Source organism: Ophidiomyces ophidiicola, assembly GCF_022830035.1.
Source record: "Ophidiomyces ophidiicola strain CBS 122913 chromosome Unknown scaffold_37, whole genome shotgun sequence".
Taxonomy (NCBI): Eukaryota; Fungi; Ascomycota; class Eurotiomycetes; order Onygenales; family Onygenaceae; genus Ophidiomyces; species Ophidiomyces ophidiicola.
The window spans coordinates 160,482-176,263 of record NW_026054677.1 but is presented as its reverse complement, the minus strand read 5'-3'; the positions used below and the strand labels follow the sequence as shown (position 1 = coordinate 176,263).

General features: G+C 51.7%; 6 protein-coding genes across 6 annotated transcripts; 5 read left to right on the top strand and 1 right to left on the bottom strand.

Moving 5' to 3' along the window:
- Positions 1-354: 354 nt before the first annotated feature.
- LOZ57_006218 (uncharacterized protein) lies at positions 355-2,681 on the top strand (the record flags this gene model as incomplete). The annotated part of the gene is made up of 2 exons (XM_049255238.1): positions 355-1,855; positions 1,912-2,681. The coding sequence occupies 2 exons, from the start codon at positions 355-357 to the stop codon at positions 2,679-2,681; spliced, it is 2,271 nt and encodes a 756-aa protein (XP_049105841.1).
- A 2,170-nt stretch (positions 2,682-4,851) lies between these two features.
- SUR2 (Sphingolipid C4-hydroxylase sur2) lies at positions 4,852-6,143 on the bottom strand (the record flags this gene model as incomplete). Its single annotated transcript, XM_049255237.1, has 2 exons — positions 4,852-5,408; positions 5,462-6,143. The coding sequence occupies 2 exons, from the start codon at positions 6,141-6,143 to the stop codon at positions 4,852-4,854; spliced, it is 1,239 nt and encodes a 412-aa protein (XP_049105840.1).
- A 986-nt stretch (positions 6,144-7,129) lies between these two features.
- On the top strand, positions 7,130-7,981 carry LOZ57_006216 (uncharacterized protein; the record flags this gene model as incomplete). The annotated part of the gene is made up of 5 exons (XM_049255236.1): positions 7,130-7,204; positions 7,254-7,368; positions 7,428-7,607; positions 7,673-7,832; positions 7,897-7,981. 5 exons carry the CDS (start codon positions 7,130-7,132, stop codon positions 7,979-7,981), a joined length of 615 nt encoding a protein of 204 aa, XP_049105839.1.
- A 316-nt stretch (positions 7,982-8,297) lies between these two features.
- On the top strand, positions 8,298-9,080 carry SEC65 (signal recognition particle subunit; the record flags this gene model as incomplete). Its single annotated transcript, XM_049255235.1, has 2 exons — positions 8,298-8,712; positions 8,770-9,080. The coding sequence occupies 2 exons, from the start codon at positions 8,298-8,300 to the stop codon at positions 9,078-9,080; spliced, it is 726 nt and encodes a 241-aa protein (XP_049105838.1).
- A 406-nt stretch (positions 9,081-9,486) lies between these two features.
- On the top strand, positions 9,487-13,263 carry LOZ57_006214 (uncharacterized protein; the record flags this gene model as incomplete). The annotated part of the gene is made up of 9 exons (XM_049255234.1): positions 9,487-9,744; positions 9,815-10,374; positions 10,428-10,467; positions 10,528-11,539; positions 11,596-11,903; positions 11,951-12,021; positions 12,078-12,167; positions 12,224-12,250; positions 12,300-13,263. 9 exons carry the CDS (start codon positions 9,487-9,489, stop codon positions 13,261-13,263), a joined length of 3,330 nt encoding a protein of 1,109 aa, XP_049105837.1.
- Positions 13,264-13,952: 689 nt separating this feature from the next.
- Positions 13,953-15,359, top strand: LOZ57_006213 (uncharacterized protein; the record flags this gene model as incomplete). The annotated part of the gene is made up of 4 exons (XM_049255233.1): positions 13,953-14,173; positions 14,227-14,887; positions 14,937-15,108; positions 15,157-15,359. 4 exons carry the CDS (start codon positions 13,953-13,955, stop codon positions 15,357-15,359), a joined length of 1,257 nt encoding a protein of 418 aa, XP_049105836.1.
- Between the last annotated feature and the right edge of the window lie 423 nt (positions 15,360-15,782).

The following is a 15,782-nucleotide window of genomic DNA, read 5'->3' as shown; positions in this document are numbered from 1 at the left end:
GTCTCTTAGCCGACCCATCACATGTCGCTACCCGTCTCCCGAACAGCCGAGCCCCAGCCCGTCGCATGTTGCTCGCAGGACGCGGGTTCCGTGGCACGTGCCTCAACCACTTCGGCATCTAAGCACCACAGCTCTTTCTCACTCTACATGATACTCCGTACCTCTGTATGCACATACCCCGTGTATCCACACATCCACACATCTACACCGCGAGCACCTCCCCGCTGTGGCGTTCAATCCCTCAACTCCCTTGTCTCTTCATTCTTTGAGTTAGCCATCCGGGCAAAGTGACCTCCATCCTATGCAGCTCTCGTTCTAGTCCTTCGCTGCCCCCATTGCCAGTTGTCTCTCACCATGGAATCGCAGCTGCCTGCTACCACTGAACGTGTCATTCGTGACAGTCCTCTCCCTCCTGACCCGGAATGTCACACCGTTTTCAACCCGCCTCAATGGACTACCTTGCTAAGCATTGCTGATACCATCATTCCCTCCATTCGTCGAGCCAAGTCTGCCGTCCCTGCTCGCCATCAGGTTGTCGCAGACCCATCATATGATGCTGGGATCAGCCAGCTTGTCGGTCCCTTGAACGACCCTGATCGAACAGCACTTGCTGAGAATTACCTTGAAGAGAATGCCGTCGCTCTCCCAGGCTTCAAGCAAGGCCTCTGTCGAACTATTGCGCTGTATGTGCCACCAAATACACGGCAGGAACTTCTGAAGCTACTTTCATTGCTCAATAATTCTGCCTTTTCTTTCATTACTACTGGCTCAGCCACTCCATTCCACCTGCAACCCCTTGAGATCCGCCAGTCAATTCTTCGCAGCTGGGAAACCTCCTATTTATCGGCACTTCGCCGTGCGCACCGCTCGCTTGTCGCATTATGTCATAGATCATGGATCGCATCGAGCCCTACGTTGCCCTTAATCCTAGGAATGCCACAGGTTCCTATACACGGTAAAATGACACGAGGATATCCATATACTTTCATTCAGGTTCCTCCTGGTGAAAACCCTGAGGTTATTGACACTGATGTTGTCATTGTGGGCAGCGGATGTGGCGCCGGAGTTGCGGCAAAAAATCTTGCCGAAGCTGGCTATCGTGTTATTGTTGTTGAAAAATCTTATCATTTCTCTGAAGACCATTATCCTATGTCTTGCTCGCAAGGACTGGTTCATATGTATGCTAACGGTGGTGCGGAGATTTCTGACGACGGTTCAACCACGATCATCTCCGGCTCTACTTGGGGCGGCGGTGGTACAGTCAATTGGTCTGCCTCCCTTCAAACCCAGTCCTTTGTTCGCCAGGAATGGGCCAAGTCAGGTCTTGACTTCTTCACATCTACGGCGTTTCAAAATTCTTTGGACCGCGTTTGCGCCTGCATGGGTGTTTCGACTGATCATATTCATCATAACCCCGGCAACAAGGTAATTGTCGACGGTGCGCGTAAACTCGGCTACACCGCAAAATCTGTTCCTCAAAATACTGGAAATAAGGAGCATGACTGTGGGTACTGCGGCATGGGTTGTCAGTCCTCGGTCAAGCAGGGCCCAGCTGTGTCATTTCTTGCTGATGCCGCCCGAGCGGGCGCTACTTTTATCGAAGGCTATGAAGTTAAGCGGGTGCTATTTGGCCGGCATACTTCCAAGGGTAAAAAGGTCGTTGCTGGTGTCCAAGGCATCTGGAGATCTAGAGATTCCAATGGCATGACATCGGCGGACCCTGTTGTTAAAAGGCAACTGATAATCAAAGCCAGGAAAGTCGTAGTTTCCTGTGGTTCTTTGCAGTCGCCCTTGCTTTTACTTCGTAGTGGCTTGAAAAACCCTCAAATCGGTCGCAACTTATATCTCCACCCAGGTATGAAACCTATTATTTGCATCAAATATTAAATATTAGCCCTAACTATGTTTTAGTTACCATAACTACGGCAGTCTATGAGCAAGAAACGCGGCCATGGGAAGGCAGCATTTTGACATCACTTGTTAGTGATTTTGAAAACCTTCATGGCACGGGCTATGGCACCAAAATTGAGTCTATAGCGATGTTACCCTCCTTTATTCTCCCAATTTTTGCCTGGAGAAACAGTCTTGACTATAAGCTGATGGCGGCCAATCTCCGCTATATGAGTGGCTTCATCAGTCTTACACGGGACAAATATCCGGGTGCCGTTTATCCCGATCCTGTTGACGGTAGATGCAGAATCACATACACACCTTCTTCTCATGATAGGAAAAATATGGTTGAAGGCGTCATTGCCAGTGCTAAGATAGCGTACATATCTGGCGCAAAGGAAATTCGCACAAGCTGCCATGCAATCCCGCCGTTTGTTCGTTCCAAAAACGATACCGGAGGATCCACCGAACAAGGAATCAATGATGCGGCCTTCCAAGCCTGGATCAAACAGTTCCAGCGAAATGATCCCCTTCCATTATGGGGCACATCCTTTGCCAGTGCGCACCAAATGGGCACCTGCCGTATGGATACGTCACCCAAGAACGGCGTTGTTGATCCGCTAGCCAGGGTCTGGGGTACTGATGGTCTGTATGTTATGGATGCTTCCATATTCCCAAGTGCAAGTGGCGTCAACCCCATGGTAACCACCATGGCGATTTCAGATTGGGCAAGCCGTCGCCTTGCGGAAGCAATCCAAAAGGAGAACTCAATTGTATCTTCTCGCCTTTAAGCCCTCTTTATAATACTACCTTTTGCGCTCTCTTGTTGGGTATACTATCAGGCTAGGACTTCTCACTACTATCCAACACTAGCCTCTCCGATATTGCCATCATGCTTCATTACCTATATGTGTGTGTAGGTCGAAGTTTTCCCTGTAATCGTTCCTTAATGCTCCTTTCTATTGTATCCCCATCTCTCATGCCTGGTCGGAGTCCCTGGCTCATGCTCTAACCTATAAATGCTACGAGACAATGAAATAACATTTCAATGGTCAATATGTTGATCAGCTTTCCTCAATTTACAGACCCTTTATGAAATTTCTGATTAACAAAGCAACGAAACAATCCATTTTTTTCTATTTGTTCAACAGGTTGATCACATCTTCCTATCTCTATACCCCTCAAACATTATCATCTAGGGACTTTTGGATACCGGCTAAATTCCCTTAAACACATATAAATTATACGAATAAACTCATCAAAAGGATGTAGGCTGCTGAAAATATTCAATATAAAATATCACCAACCATCGTCCGCCGTCATGTCCTCAGTTATAAACGAGATTGGGCCGTCTTTACTTGCTTTCAAAAAGCCAAATTAAGCATATCGCTTTTACAAGTAATCCTGAAAATTACCTTCGAAGGTGTGGAGTAAAAATGAGGATATAATAGCCCTATAATAGACATACTGAGTCTATTAAAGACCTCTCACGTCTGGATATTAGAGAACTTATCAGAGATCTCATCTCCCAATGCACACCACAACTGCTGAAGCTTCTCACCTTGAGAATAGACACAATTTCTAAACGCTCTTGACATCTTCGCCGCTCCAGTTCTTGTGACATCTTCTGTGAAGCATCCCACAGCAGCATGTCCTGTTTGCCACACAATCAGCTACACATTCATTTAATTTGTTCAATGTATCTCCTACATCTGTAAACCTGGCCGACACTACGAGCCCTCTCCACCTAAGAGCAACTTGACAATCAAACAACATGCATTGATTCGTTCATTATATCAGCTGCATTAGAGCAAGAAACGAACCCCCCATCGAGAATGAGTCGGCGAAGCCTGTATGATCTGCAGGGGCTGATCGAAGCGGAATTGACGGTGGTTAAGCTACACTGGAAGCTGTCACGGCACCAGGCATGATGCAGACAAATGTTAAAAAGTTCACTACGGGTGCAACTCAGGATCACGTCAAGTGCGTCCAGCAACTAGGTCATACCCATAACTGAAGCAGCGCATCTCAAGCTAAACGAACATAATATCTTTTAAGATATCAACGGTCCGGTTATTCCGAGGCACCACTTTCGCAACTCATCACCATGCCTTTCATAATTTTTTTGAGCAATCCTCGATGGAAACCAAAACGGCAGCACAACGCAGACAACCAGGCGAACAGTGCCAGCATGCTGGCACGCTTGAAAAAAAAACCCTGAGCCGGCCAGCGAGCACCAGTCCCTTCTGGACCAAACGCTAACGATCAAAACCTCCCAAGATCAGCAAGGAATATTAAATGTTATGAAAAACAATGTGTCATAGTCACAGAGGGACAAGTCTAGTTAGTACTCTCCGGGCTATCACACTGTAGATACGGGAGCTTGCTTTTGTCATGAAAACTACCAGGTTCAGCCTACTTGCCATCGTTTTGGTAAGTGTGCAGTAAGACAGCTGTATTTGATTTCAGCTCAGACTTGGCCATCAATGCTAGAAAAAAAGCTCTAGTTACTGCCTGAAAGCATTCAATGTTGCGCTCAACGCTAATGGTTAATAATACAAGCAAAGGTTTCCGACCGATTAAAAATATACAGAAAAATTGGGGTACAGTCTAGTCGAAGGAGAAGACGTGGGGAAAGGGTATTGATTGAACATGATTAAAGAGTTGTTTAATAGACCAGCCAATGTATTATGGGGCGTTGTTCTACCCCGAGAAGTTGCCGCATTGCACGAAGAAGAATGGACACATAAAAGGAGGGGTGAGAGGATAAACAGGGCAGAGACGGTTTTGTTGGATATTTAAGGTGACAGGAGATTATTGCATTTAAGTAAGCAGTGAGGTTTGCGGTTTAGACGGAAGCTGCATCGCATCGATAGTGTAGAGATAGCGTAAAGTCATTAGGGCCAAGGACTAGGGTTAGTTATGAGGGAAGGAAAACGAAACTATCCAAATTGGCAGACGTCACTTATGAAGTATACTGCCGTTCAACCTATGGGATGTATTTTTCAGAGGTTCTGTCTGGGGGGAGAAAGGAGTGGCGGTTTTGGAGACACTTTTTGTAAGGAGGCTACGTGCGGGTTGGTCTTCTTTGCCAGCCTTTGGGCTTTGATCATGATCTTTCATGGCACGACTAGCCTGTAAGCGTGCCCGCTCGTATCGAAGGGTAACATCCCCGCCCCTCCACTTAGTATCAAGAAGGCGATCCCAGAAGGTAAAGAATGGCTGTGAAAAGTTTGTCTTAATACCCCAGCTTTGATGGTGGATATCATGGTATGCGGCATTGTTTGAGGTAATATGCTGTAGAGGATCAAATGGGAAAGCATATCCGCAGTGATCATCGATGGTTTTGATTGTTGAGCAAGTAAAAAACCACATAGCCTGGCGAGCGGTCATTCTTGAGAGCAGGAAAGCGATCCCTGTTCCAGCGGTGTCCAGCAAAAAACCTTCAACGGGATGGTTATATAGAGCACCAAAAGCATAAGGGACATAGAGACGATGGTGTCTGGAATGAAAAGTAGCTAGGCATGATGTTAGAGCAGGATTGTCAAAGGTTTCATAGATTGTGACATACTATACAGCCATCTGTTCATATGCATCGCGCGATGCAGGAAGTATTGCCAGGTATCCACGAAGAATATGGCAAAAAGGAACTGGACGGCGGGTATGAGGTACCAATACACGGCACTAGCGGCCAAAAGCTCCCATTTCGCAAACGCGGGCGTAATGACGATACTCCCTGTATCCAGAACAACTTCTTGGGTCAAAGTTGAATGCTGTCCACCTGTTATAGCAACAGCTAGAGCGGGATATGAGGACAATTTTCCAGCAAGCCCCGTGGCGTCGATGCCGAGAAGTAGGAGTAACCGCGGGATGACTCTCTGCGCGATTCGTATGCGACGAGCCCAAACGGCGATATCATAGTCCTCTTTCCCAACGTACTCAGTTTCCTCCACGTAGGCCATGAGCAAACCAAATACGGTTTGGATGATTTGCTGGATGACAACGTCACGAACAACTTCCCACCTCGACACATGATTTCGCTGAAGGAGCTCTTCCGGAGTATGCAGGCGATACTGAGAAAAATAATCGTTGACGTCTATCCAGTGGAAGACCATGGATACAATCCAGTAGGCGAGTATTGGGAGAATGAGAACGATAATATAGTCAGGGATTGGAGGCAGGAGAGGCTCGCGGGGAGTTAGGGAATAGGCAGGAAGGGGCGGAAGCCCCGTATCAAGCGTAGAGTTGAGCATGGCGAAGTGGAAGTTTCGTGGGCGGCGCCCTAGTAAGTATCGTGGATCAATAAAGGAAAACACTATACGCGGAAGCTATCGAGCGAAGTTGAATGACGATCGTGCCTAGGGAATAGCTATTGGGAAGGCGGCGCCCATGGAAGGAGGGTGGAAGGCAAGAAACAAAGAGCTGCAGACGGACCATAAATATTATAGGGTTTTAGAAGTGTACCAAGGACCGCGGAGTTTGGAATAAAGGGAATGATGTCAGGCAGGAAACAGGAAAAATAAGACGGGGGTCCGGAATATACAGAGAGAGCGACCAGGCAATAGGAGGGAGACGGAACCCCCGAAGTGTGCAAACAGAGTAATTCCGGCACTGAAGGGTGTGATAGAAAGGAGAGAAGCAGCGGAGCAGCATCAAGGGGATCGGGAACAAAGTGTGGTGGTGGTGATGGACGACGAAGAAAGCCGGAGAGCAGGATGATGAGTCAGCACGCGAAATAGCGCTTTCACGTGATGTAATGGCGCAACCGCCCGCGCTAAAGCGGGCCACAGCCGTCCCTAGCGTGCAATACCCAGTGGGCTGATAGTCGGCATGGGTTCCGGCAGCGCTGGGAGCGCAGGAGCTCGACGGAAGAACACGGGCGATGGCACTGCAACTGCTCGCAAAGGGGCCGGCGGCAGCACAGACGCCCGTTCGAGCACGACGGGTTGGCGCCGTATCGCGCGTGCAGCGCCGTCACGCAGTTAGCGACCAGTAACGTGACTCGCGGCGGGCGGCGCTGAGTCAGCAACCCCCACCACGGCGAAAAGCACAAAAACCAAACAAACTCTTTCGCTTCTCCGCCTCGCCCGCTCTTGCTCGCCCGCCCTCCCCGTCTGTCTGTCTGTCTGTCTGTCTGTCGTTCTGCCTGTCTCGGTTTTGCTGGCTGTTTGTGGACTCCCTGCCCGCTCTCTATCCGCATCCTGCCGTAGCGCACCATCCCGCCTGCAGTTCTGCCATCATGATTATCTACAAGGCACGTCGTTACCCCGCCTCCATTGGCGCACATCCGCATTGCGACCAATGTTTCTCCCAGGTTTCCCGCCCCCGACCTCGCCATATTGGCTAACCCGGCATCTCTACAGGACATTATCACCGGTGATGAGATTATGTCTGACACGTACAAGCTCGTCGACGTGCCTGGCGGTGTGCTCTGGGAGGTCGACTGCAAGAAGTACCCAAAGAAGAAGGAGAATTTCGGTACACCCCATCGTTGCTCCCACGTATTCGATGCAACTGACCGCTCCCCCCGACTACAGAGCTCGCCGGTGCCAATCCTTCCGCCGAAGACGGCGGCGACGACTTCGGCGATGATGACGGTGCTCCGGGTGTGATGGTCCACGATATCGAAGAAGCCTTCCAGCTCCAATGGCTGAAGGTGGACGAGAACGGAACTGACATGAGACCATCCAAGGATGCTTTCAAGGCCCATCTCAAAAGTGAGGACCCTTGTCCTGCCTGCCCCCTGGTCTCGCCTGTGCTATTGGCTCATATCCCCCTCTAGGTTATGTCCGCAAGGTCAATGATAAGTTGAAGGAGAAGAACACCAGTCCTGAGGAGCTCAAGGAATTCCAGAGCGGCGCTCAGGCTGCTGTCAAGAAGATCTTGGCTAACTATGACAACTATGATGTGTTCATGGGCTCCTCGATGGACCCCAATGGAATGTATGTTGTTTCTCATCTGTGCCCCCTCCCTCCTCTTCCGTCGCTGATGGGTTTGCGCCCCTAGGCATGTTCTGATTGATTTCCGTGACGACGGCATTACCCCGTATGCTACGATCTGGAAGCACGGTTTGGAGGGAATGAAGGTGTAGAATGAAAGCCGGCTGTCGAGATGAGATGGTCCGGGTGCGGCCTGGCGTGCTCTTTATAGTAACTAGTTATCTAAATGACAATGAAACGTTCTGCTCATCGCCTAGTTTTATTTCGTACCCTTGGATTGGCTGCACGGAAAAGAATCCTGTACGGAGTAAGCTAGTATTATTATCTGTGCGATTCAGCGGAATGGAGGGTGGCGGCGCCCACGGACATACGATCTTCCGGCGTGTTGGCGTGGATGCCGCCAACTAACTAACTGGGCTCGATCTTCCACGCAACAACGGCCAGTGCCCTGCCTCTTGCACAGACACCATGTCGCTTGCCGCGCGGGTTGAAGATGCCTCCGACTCCGATCCGGACGAGATGGATCCGGCCGACTTCGACCCGCTACCCTCAATCATCTCGCCGGCGAACATCCCCGTGTCGGCGCCCAGCGTCTCACAGCCCCGGCCGCCGGCGCAGGCGGACATTCCCCGCCATTTCCAATGCGTGTATCCCGTTTACTTCGACCAAACACGGTCGCGCGCCGAGGGAAGGAAGGTTGCCAAAAAGCTCGCAGTCGCCAACCCGCTGGCGCGCGACATCCTCGACGCGGTGCAGATGCTGGGGCTGGAGGTCGGGTTCGAGGCCGATAAGCTGCATCCCAAAGACTGGGCCAACCCTGGCCGGGTGCGTGTTTTGCTCAAGCGCGAGGACGGGGGCCTGGTGAACGAGAGCGTGAAGAACAGTAAGTCACCGCCGGGCAGTGCGGGAGGGGCGGGCCACGCTGACGGGGCTTTCGCAGAGCATCATCTCTACATCTACATTGCGCAGTACCTGCAGGCACACCCAACGACCGCGCAGTCGCCGTATCGGCTGCGCATCCGCGGCGTGCCGGTGCCCGACAAGCCGCTGCCGGCTCCGGCGGCGCCGCGAGGGTGGAAGATGGGCACGATCCTGCCGTTCCACTCGCCGGCATACTCGGGCGGCGGCGTGACGGACAACCCGTTCAAAGAGGCGATGATGGAAATGCAGGCGCAGCAGGGCCTGCCGACGGCGAGTGGCGGCGGGGAGGCGAAGAAGAACAAGAAGGAGAAGAAGAAGGGGCGGGCGTGAGAAACGCGAGCACTGGGGGAGCATTTGCCTGGCGTCCATGGAGCATGCGGGACTGGAGTTGTCGATGTGTAGTTAATTAGTTAACTCGTTAACTAGATACGAATGCGCTGTGGCTGGCTGTTCGGGTAGTAGTTAGCTAGTTAGTTAGTTTTATCAAAGACGACTCCTCTGCAGTTCGTTCCACCAGCAAATAACGACGCGCCCGACTGGCCTTACTCAGCGCGCGGCGGCGGCAAACCCGCCAAGTCGTCTGGGGCCTGTCAGCGGAGCGACGATGAAGAGGACGACGACCACGACGCCCGCCGCCACGACTTGACAACGCCCGGCCTGCGTGCCTGTCTCCCTGTCTGACTGCCCGCCCGCTTATCCTCTCTGCCCGCGGAGCAGCCCTCCGTGCCCGCGCGCCATGGGTGACGATGTCGCCCCGCATGCCCTGCCAGACGCCCCCTCTCGCGGGACGCCAGTGAGCCCACCGTCGCCTGGCCGCGCCGACCCCAACCTGCTGTCCTCGCCGCTGCTGGCGTCCGCCGGCAGTGCTGCGTCTGTCGCCAAACTGCCTCCCCGCCGCAAGCACTATGCAATTGGCGGCGGCAAGCAGATTACTCGCACCCGCGTCAGCTACTCGTGCCATACCTGCCGCCGCCGCAAGGTCAAGTGCGACAAGGTACGTGACTCCCCGTCCAGCGGCCGAGTGCCCGCTCGCTAACCATGGCCGCCCGCCCGCCCACCACCAGGTCCATCCCGTCTGCAGCAACTGCCAGAAGAACGGCTCCGAATGCGCCTACGACTCCCGCTCCCTAACCCACCGGACCCGCGTCTCTCAAGACCACCACCACCAACACCAGAACCGCTTGAAACGCCGACGGGAACGCTTGCCGGAGACGTCCCTCGCCGACCTTTTGTCCCCGTACACCGGTCTACAACTGCCCCATGACGCCGGCGAGCACAAGTCCGGGTCCGAGCAGATTGCCGCGAGACTGGACCGCCTGACGTCCATGATAGAGCGCCTAAGCCGGACAAACGGCTCGTTGACGCCCCAGGACAGCGAACCCATTTTCCAAGGGATGCGGTCGCTCTATGAGGCCTCCGAACTGTCCCTCCGACATGCCACAAGACCGGCCTCCGGCCCGCCTTCGAGGCCGCTATCCAGGCAGTCCAGCCCGAGAAGACAGTCCACCGGCGGCAGCAATCATGAAGATTTCCCAATGCCAACCGGTCTGTCTACAGATCTGGTGGACCCCGTGGGAACCCTGAATCTGGGCCACTTGAGTTTGGAGGACGGAGGCAAATCTCGGTAGGGCCCTCGTTGGCGCCGTGAGGCGAGAGAGTATGGCTGACAGACCACAGATATGTTGGAACTACGTACTGGGCTTATATTTCCGATGAGGTATTTCTTATCGCACTGGCTTACTGTGCCTCTCTTACCTTTTCTAATATCGTTCAATAGATCAATGAACTAAACCAACTACTCCGCGATCAAAATCGGTCACAGCAGCAGGCTCCTACTTCGCCCGAGCTATCTTGGGATGCACCGAGCGAGATATCGCACCCACCGTCTGGGCAATATAATTTAGAAGGCAGCCAGAGAATGTTATTCCGTGACGAAAGCGCCCAGAATGCCGATCCTTTCTTGAGGGATGACTCGCCGCTCTCTGCGGACCGACCCATTCAAGCAGAAATGCTCGAAAACGTTCCTTCGAGGCGGCAAAGTAATATTTTATACAAAGGTTTCATGTCTGGCATCCATGCTATCAGCCCAGTAGTACACCCCCCTACCGTCCTGCGCCTCTACCAGTATTTCTGGGAATGGTACGATTCGCGGGGAGTTTCGAGAAACCCCTACCCCGACCCCGCTTTTATCCCGCTTCTCTATGCAATATGGTACGGCGGTTCCGTCACAATATCCTTGCGAACCATCCATGCCGAGTTTGACGTTGGAAGTCGCGCGCATCTGTCTGGGCCCTTCCACGATGAAGTTACCCGATGGCTGAAGAAAATCACATTCCCGCGAAATCCCACCCTCCACGGGTTGGCTGCTTTTCTACTTGTTCAAACTATTTTGTCCAAGGAGGAGGAGCCTCTGACAAGTAGTTTATTCATCAGTCTCGCCCTCCGAGTCGCCCAAACCATGGGCCTCCACCGAGACCCCGCACAGTTTGGCATCCTCGCGTGTGAAGCCGAGACGCGTCGACGGGTATGGTGGCATATTGTCCATATGGATGGCGTTGTTGCCATGTCCAGCGGCCTGCCCCCTTTGGTGAGCGATGATAATTATTGGGACGTGCGTATCGCCAGCGACGTCAAAGACACTTTAATCGGTACTCCAGAAGCGCTCGAGTATGAACGTGCTATAGCGGAGAGTCGTAGAAACCCCGATCGACCCAACGATCCTAATGTGTGCGGGAATTCCATGGTGAACGTATACTACATCTGTGCAAAGGGAAAATATGTTATGGCGCGTAAGTCTATTAAATGCACTCCAGGCTGTCTATCTTCCCCACTAACGGCGAGAAAGGTGCCATTCGTAAAATCCTGAGGATCCAGCTTGGTACAAAACCCGTTACCCGCAAGGATATGGAAGACCTACGGTCCATTTTGATGGATCTTCAAGCCGATCTACGCGGACTTGTTGATAGGATACCAATTCCAAAAGTCGATGCCGGCCAACCTGACCCTAAATACCCTCCTGCTTCTGCTGGAAATAAATCTATCAAAGCAGATTTGCCTAACGGTGGTCCTGGATGCCACGAGCAGTATCATACCTCAGTACTAGCCGCATTTCATAAATGGGCCAGGATTCTTCTATCTTTATTCGTAGACAAGGTATGATTCCGCTTCTTGGAGTAGAAGAAAACTCTAACACGAAGCAGGCATTTTGTGTTGCCTACCAGCCTTTCTTGAAAAATGCAAAGAGCAAAATCTGGCCTGCAGCTCGTCAATGGTAATACCAGCCAGCATCTCCAACACTTATGTCAAAATACTAAGGCAACCTAATAGTGCCCTCCACCATTGCCACGGCTTTATGGAAAAGTTCATATCTCTCGCCACTGATCCAGATTTCCAGCCCTTCCAGTGGAGTTGGCCTGGGTAAGCAGGTTCTCACGCTTAATTTATCGCACCTGAGCTAATTCATAACTCGACAGAAACCATCAGCCAATGCATGCAACCATGTTTGTCGACCACTCTCTTCCATTTCCTAATCAAGCTAATCAAAAACAGGATCATGCTTATCGATCTCTACGAGCGACCAGGCACCCCTGAAGCCCCTATTTCGCGTGCGTTCATTGACAAAATATTTTCGCTCTCTGGGCCTGATGGCGGCGTCGTTGGTGGTGAAGATGGGATATCTACTGCTCGCCCTCTCAAGGACGGCGGCCGAGAGGCATGGGATATGATGCGGCGGCTTCGCGAAAAGGCCTGGCAAAAGGCCGGCCTTGATCCAAAGGTTCTCTGGACGGAACAAGCCCAAGCAGCTATTCCGCCTTCAAACTCAAAGGAGCAAACCTCTTCACCCGAGAACTTTGCCGACAGTTATTTTGCAATGATCAAAAAGCCGTACGAAAATCACAAGCCCCTGCAGCGCAGGTCAACGGAGAGGGAGGTGGCAAAAGAGCCTTTACGCAGCGAAAATTCAACCGTAGGTGATATGCCACATGTGAAAGCTGAATCGTGGGCTGTATCGCTATCTAGCCCCAATTCTCAACTGGCCGGCCCTTCGACCATGTGGAACTGTTCACCGTCTCTCTCAGAAATAGCGGCTTTCAACCCAGAATATAAAGCGCCGCAGGGTGGCGATGCGAGCGGATTCTTCGGCGGCTCCAATCAGTTCTGCCATTCAAACAACATCAGCCAGGCACCCCAGCGTATTCCTTCTGCAGAATATCAGGGCGAGCACAGCTTCAGCTCGGGCCAGACAATTGTGCCGTTTTCGTCCGGACCTGCGGGACAAAGTCGGGTGGATCCAAATCACAATTTTGACTGGGACCAATGGGATGCTGTTTTTGGACAGTATTTGCCCGTCGTGGAGGGCATGGACCTAGATACGCCCGCTGAAAGCCATGGTGGTCAGGGGCATGGTCGTGATGTGCGAATGTCTCGAATGCCCTTCATGGGCGCAGAACTGGGGCTTGATGAGACCGTGAATTCTGGGGACAAAATGAGGAATTGGGCTGACTTTGGCTGAACTTGTCAAAAGTTGACCTTTCCGCGCAGATGCAGGGACGTACTCTGTTACCAGTAAACACTCTCCCATCGAGTTATACAGGGTATTTCAATCTTCTTTGCATCTCTGGAGCGACCCCGGAACCGACATGTCAGTTGGAACGAATACTCAATGCCCAATATTGAACGGACAAGGATGATATACGGCAAGGTGATTCAGAGCGGCTGCATGTTAAGAAGCTCTAATCGAAAATGCTAAGGTTATATAATGTTCTAGGATATTTGGATCTTTATACGGAGTTCCTCGAAACGCTCCAACAATTGGTTACTTTTAAGCATTTATGGAGCATCGTTGACGCTAGTGTACAAGTAAATAATCATTTTTCAGATACTCTATATAGCATGTAACTAAATATTGAGCGCAAGTGAAATTACAATGAGATCAGCGAGCTGTACTCCGTAGACAACACTATTCCGTAACCAGTATGTAGAGGTCTTGGGTTAGACGGGCCGTCCAAAAAAGCATTTGGTGATCAGGGTAACTAGTTAGTTATCCCTGCAAGTCAATGATTGACTAACTAGTTAACATTCAGTTTTTACCAGTTGGGAAATACTCTCAATGCAATGATAGTAACTAGATCCCAGGTCTGGCAGCCATTACTGCGTGGCTGCAGCCGCAAGCACAGTCTCTTCGCCTCGTCTTGGAGGGCCATGTCATCAGCAGCGGCCGCGTCACAACCACGCGCGTTCCCAACATCAGGCTTCGACCTCATTGAAGAATCGCGCAGAATCGAGGAAGAGACGCTTCCAGGCTACACTCCAGACAAGTACTATCCGGTCCGACTGGGCGAAGTGCTGGGCAATCGCTATCATGTGGTGGGCAAGCTGGGATACGGCACGACGTCGACAGTGTGGCTAGGACGCGACTTGCAGTGCGTGACTGGGAATAGAGCTCTACTACGGGACCAACGTTGACAGTGTGCAGAGAGGAAAGCCGCTATGTTACGCTTAAGCTGTATGTCTCTGGCCTGCAACGGGACACTGAACTAAGGGTGTACGATCGCTTCGACATGATCGAAACGGACCACCCGGGGAAAACGTTTCTGCGCAAGCTGTTCGGCTCCTTTTACGTCAAAGGCAAAAATAATGCTAGGGACGGTGCTGGTGATGACACCAGCCATCTGTGTCTGGTCCACGAGCCTTTGGGCCTCAGTCTGGACCAGGTCCTGGATCTCTACCCCCATGGCAAATTCCCTCTGGAAGTTCTGAAGCCATCGCTGCGGCAGATATTGATGGCTGTCAGTTTCCTGCACGAGCAGGCTATGATTGCACATACGGATCTGCAGACCACCAATATGCTGATTGGGGTGGTTAACCCCATTGTCTTCACGCTGTTCGAGCGAGCAGAGCATGAGCAGCCAACTCCGCGCAAGGTGTTGGAAGATCGGGTGATATACACCACGCGACGCCTGCTACCCAGTGAGGGGCTGCCGTTTCTGTGCGATTTTGGCGAGGCGAGATTCACGGACGAGGATGGCTTTGGGGCGGCAGGTGAGGATATCATGCCGGATGTTTACAAGGCGCCAGAGGTGATGCTACAGATGAAGTGGGACGAGAAGGTCGATATTTGGAACATGGCGATGGTGGTAGGTAAGGGAAGTCTTTTCATATGGAGCATGCTGACTGGTAATCCAGGTCTGGCAGCTGGTCACGGGAAAGGCGCTGTTCAAGGGGAAGAATAAGATGGATGATCTGGTGTTCCAGGATGATAGGGTGCATCTGGCGGAGATATGTGCTCTGATAGGACAGCCTCCAGCGGAGTTTCTGAAACGTTCTGAGATGTGTCCAGCGGTGTGGAATGCAGATGGTGTGTATCGTTGTACTTTCGTGTCTGTACTTGGCTGACTTGTTTTAGGTAGCTGGAAAGGGGTTGTGCCCATACCGGATATAAGCCTGGAAGGACTGGCAAAAACAGCGGAGATTGAGGGGGAGGACCTAGCGGATTTCCTAAAGTTCCTGCGACGGATGCTACGGTGGCTGCCAGAAGAACGGCCGACGTGTCGCGAGCTGGTGTACGACCCGTGGCTGATGAAGGGGCTGGGCGAGAAGCAGGCTTGACCGGGTATATGTATGTCTCCTCTCACTTTCAATTTTACAGCAACATTGGATCCAATGTGCTCAATCAACATACCATTTTATCATATAAGATGATAGAATGGTTTCTGGCTTCACAGTGGATTTCATTGACGATCTAAGACACTTTCCCTTCACCCACAAACAATTCCAATATCACAATTCCATCCAAGCTTCCCTAGCACAATCCGATCCAATTTCAACCACGGTAGTCTCTGTGAGGCGCATAGTAGGCCTTGGGGCTTAGGACCCTAATGAGGGTCATTCTTGAGCACTACGACAGCCTCTCTTCTCAATCAATAGATAACTTGCATTCGTCGGGGAGAAGACAGATGTGATAGCGATCCAATGGTCGACAAGGAGGCTAGGTGCGTTGACACATTTACTGGGCCGGCAAGTCGACTGCAG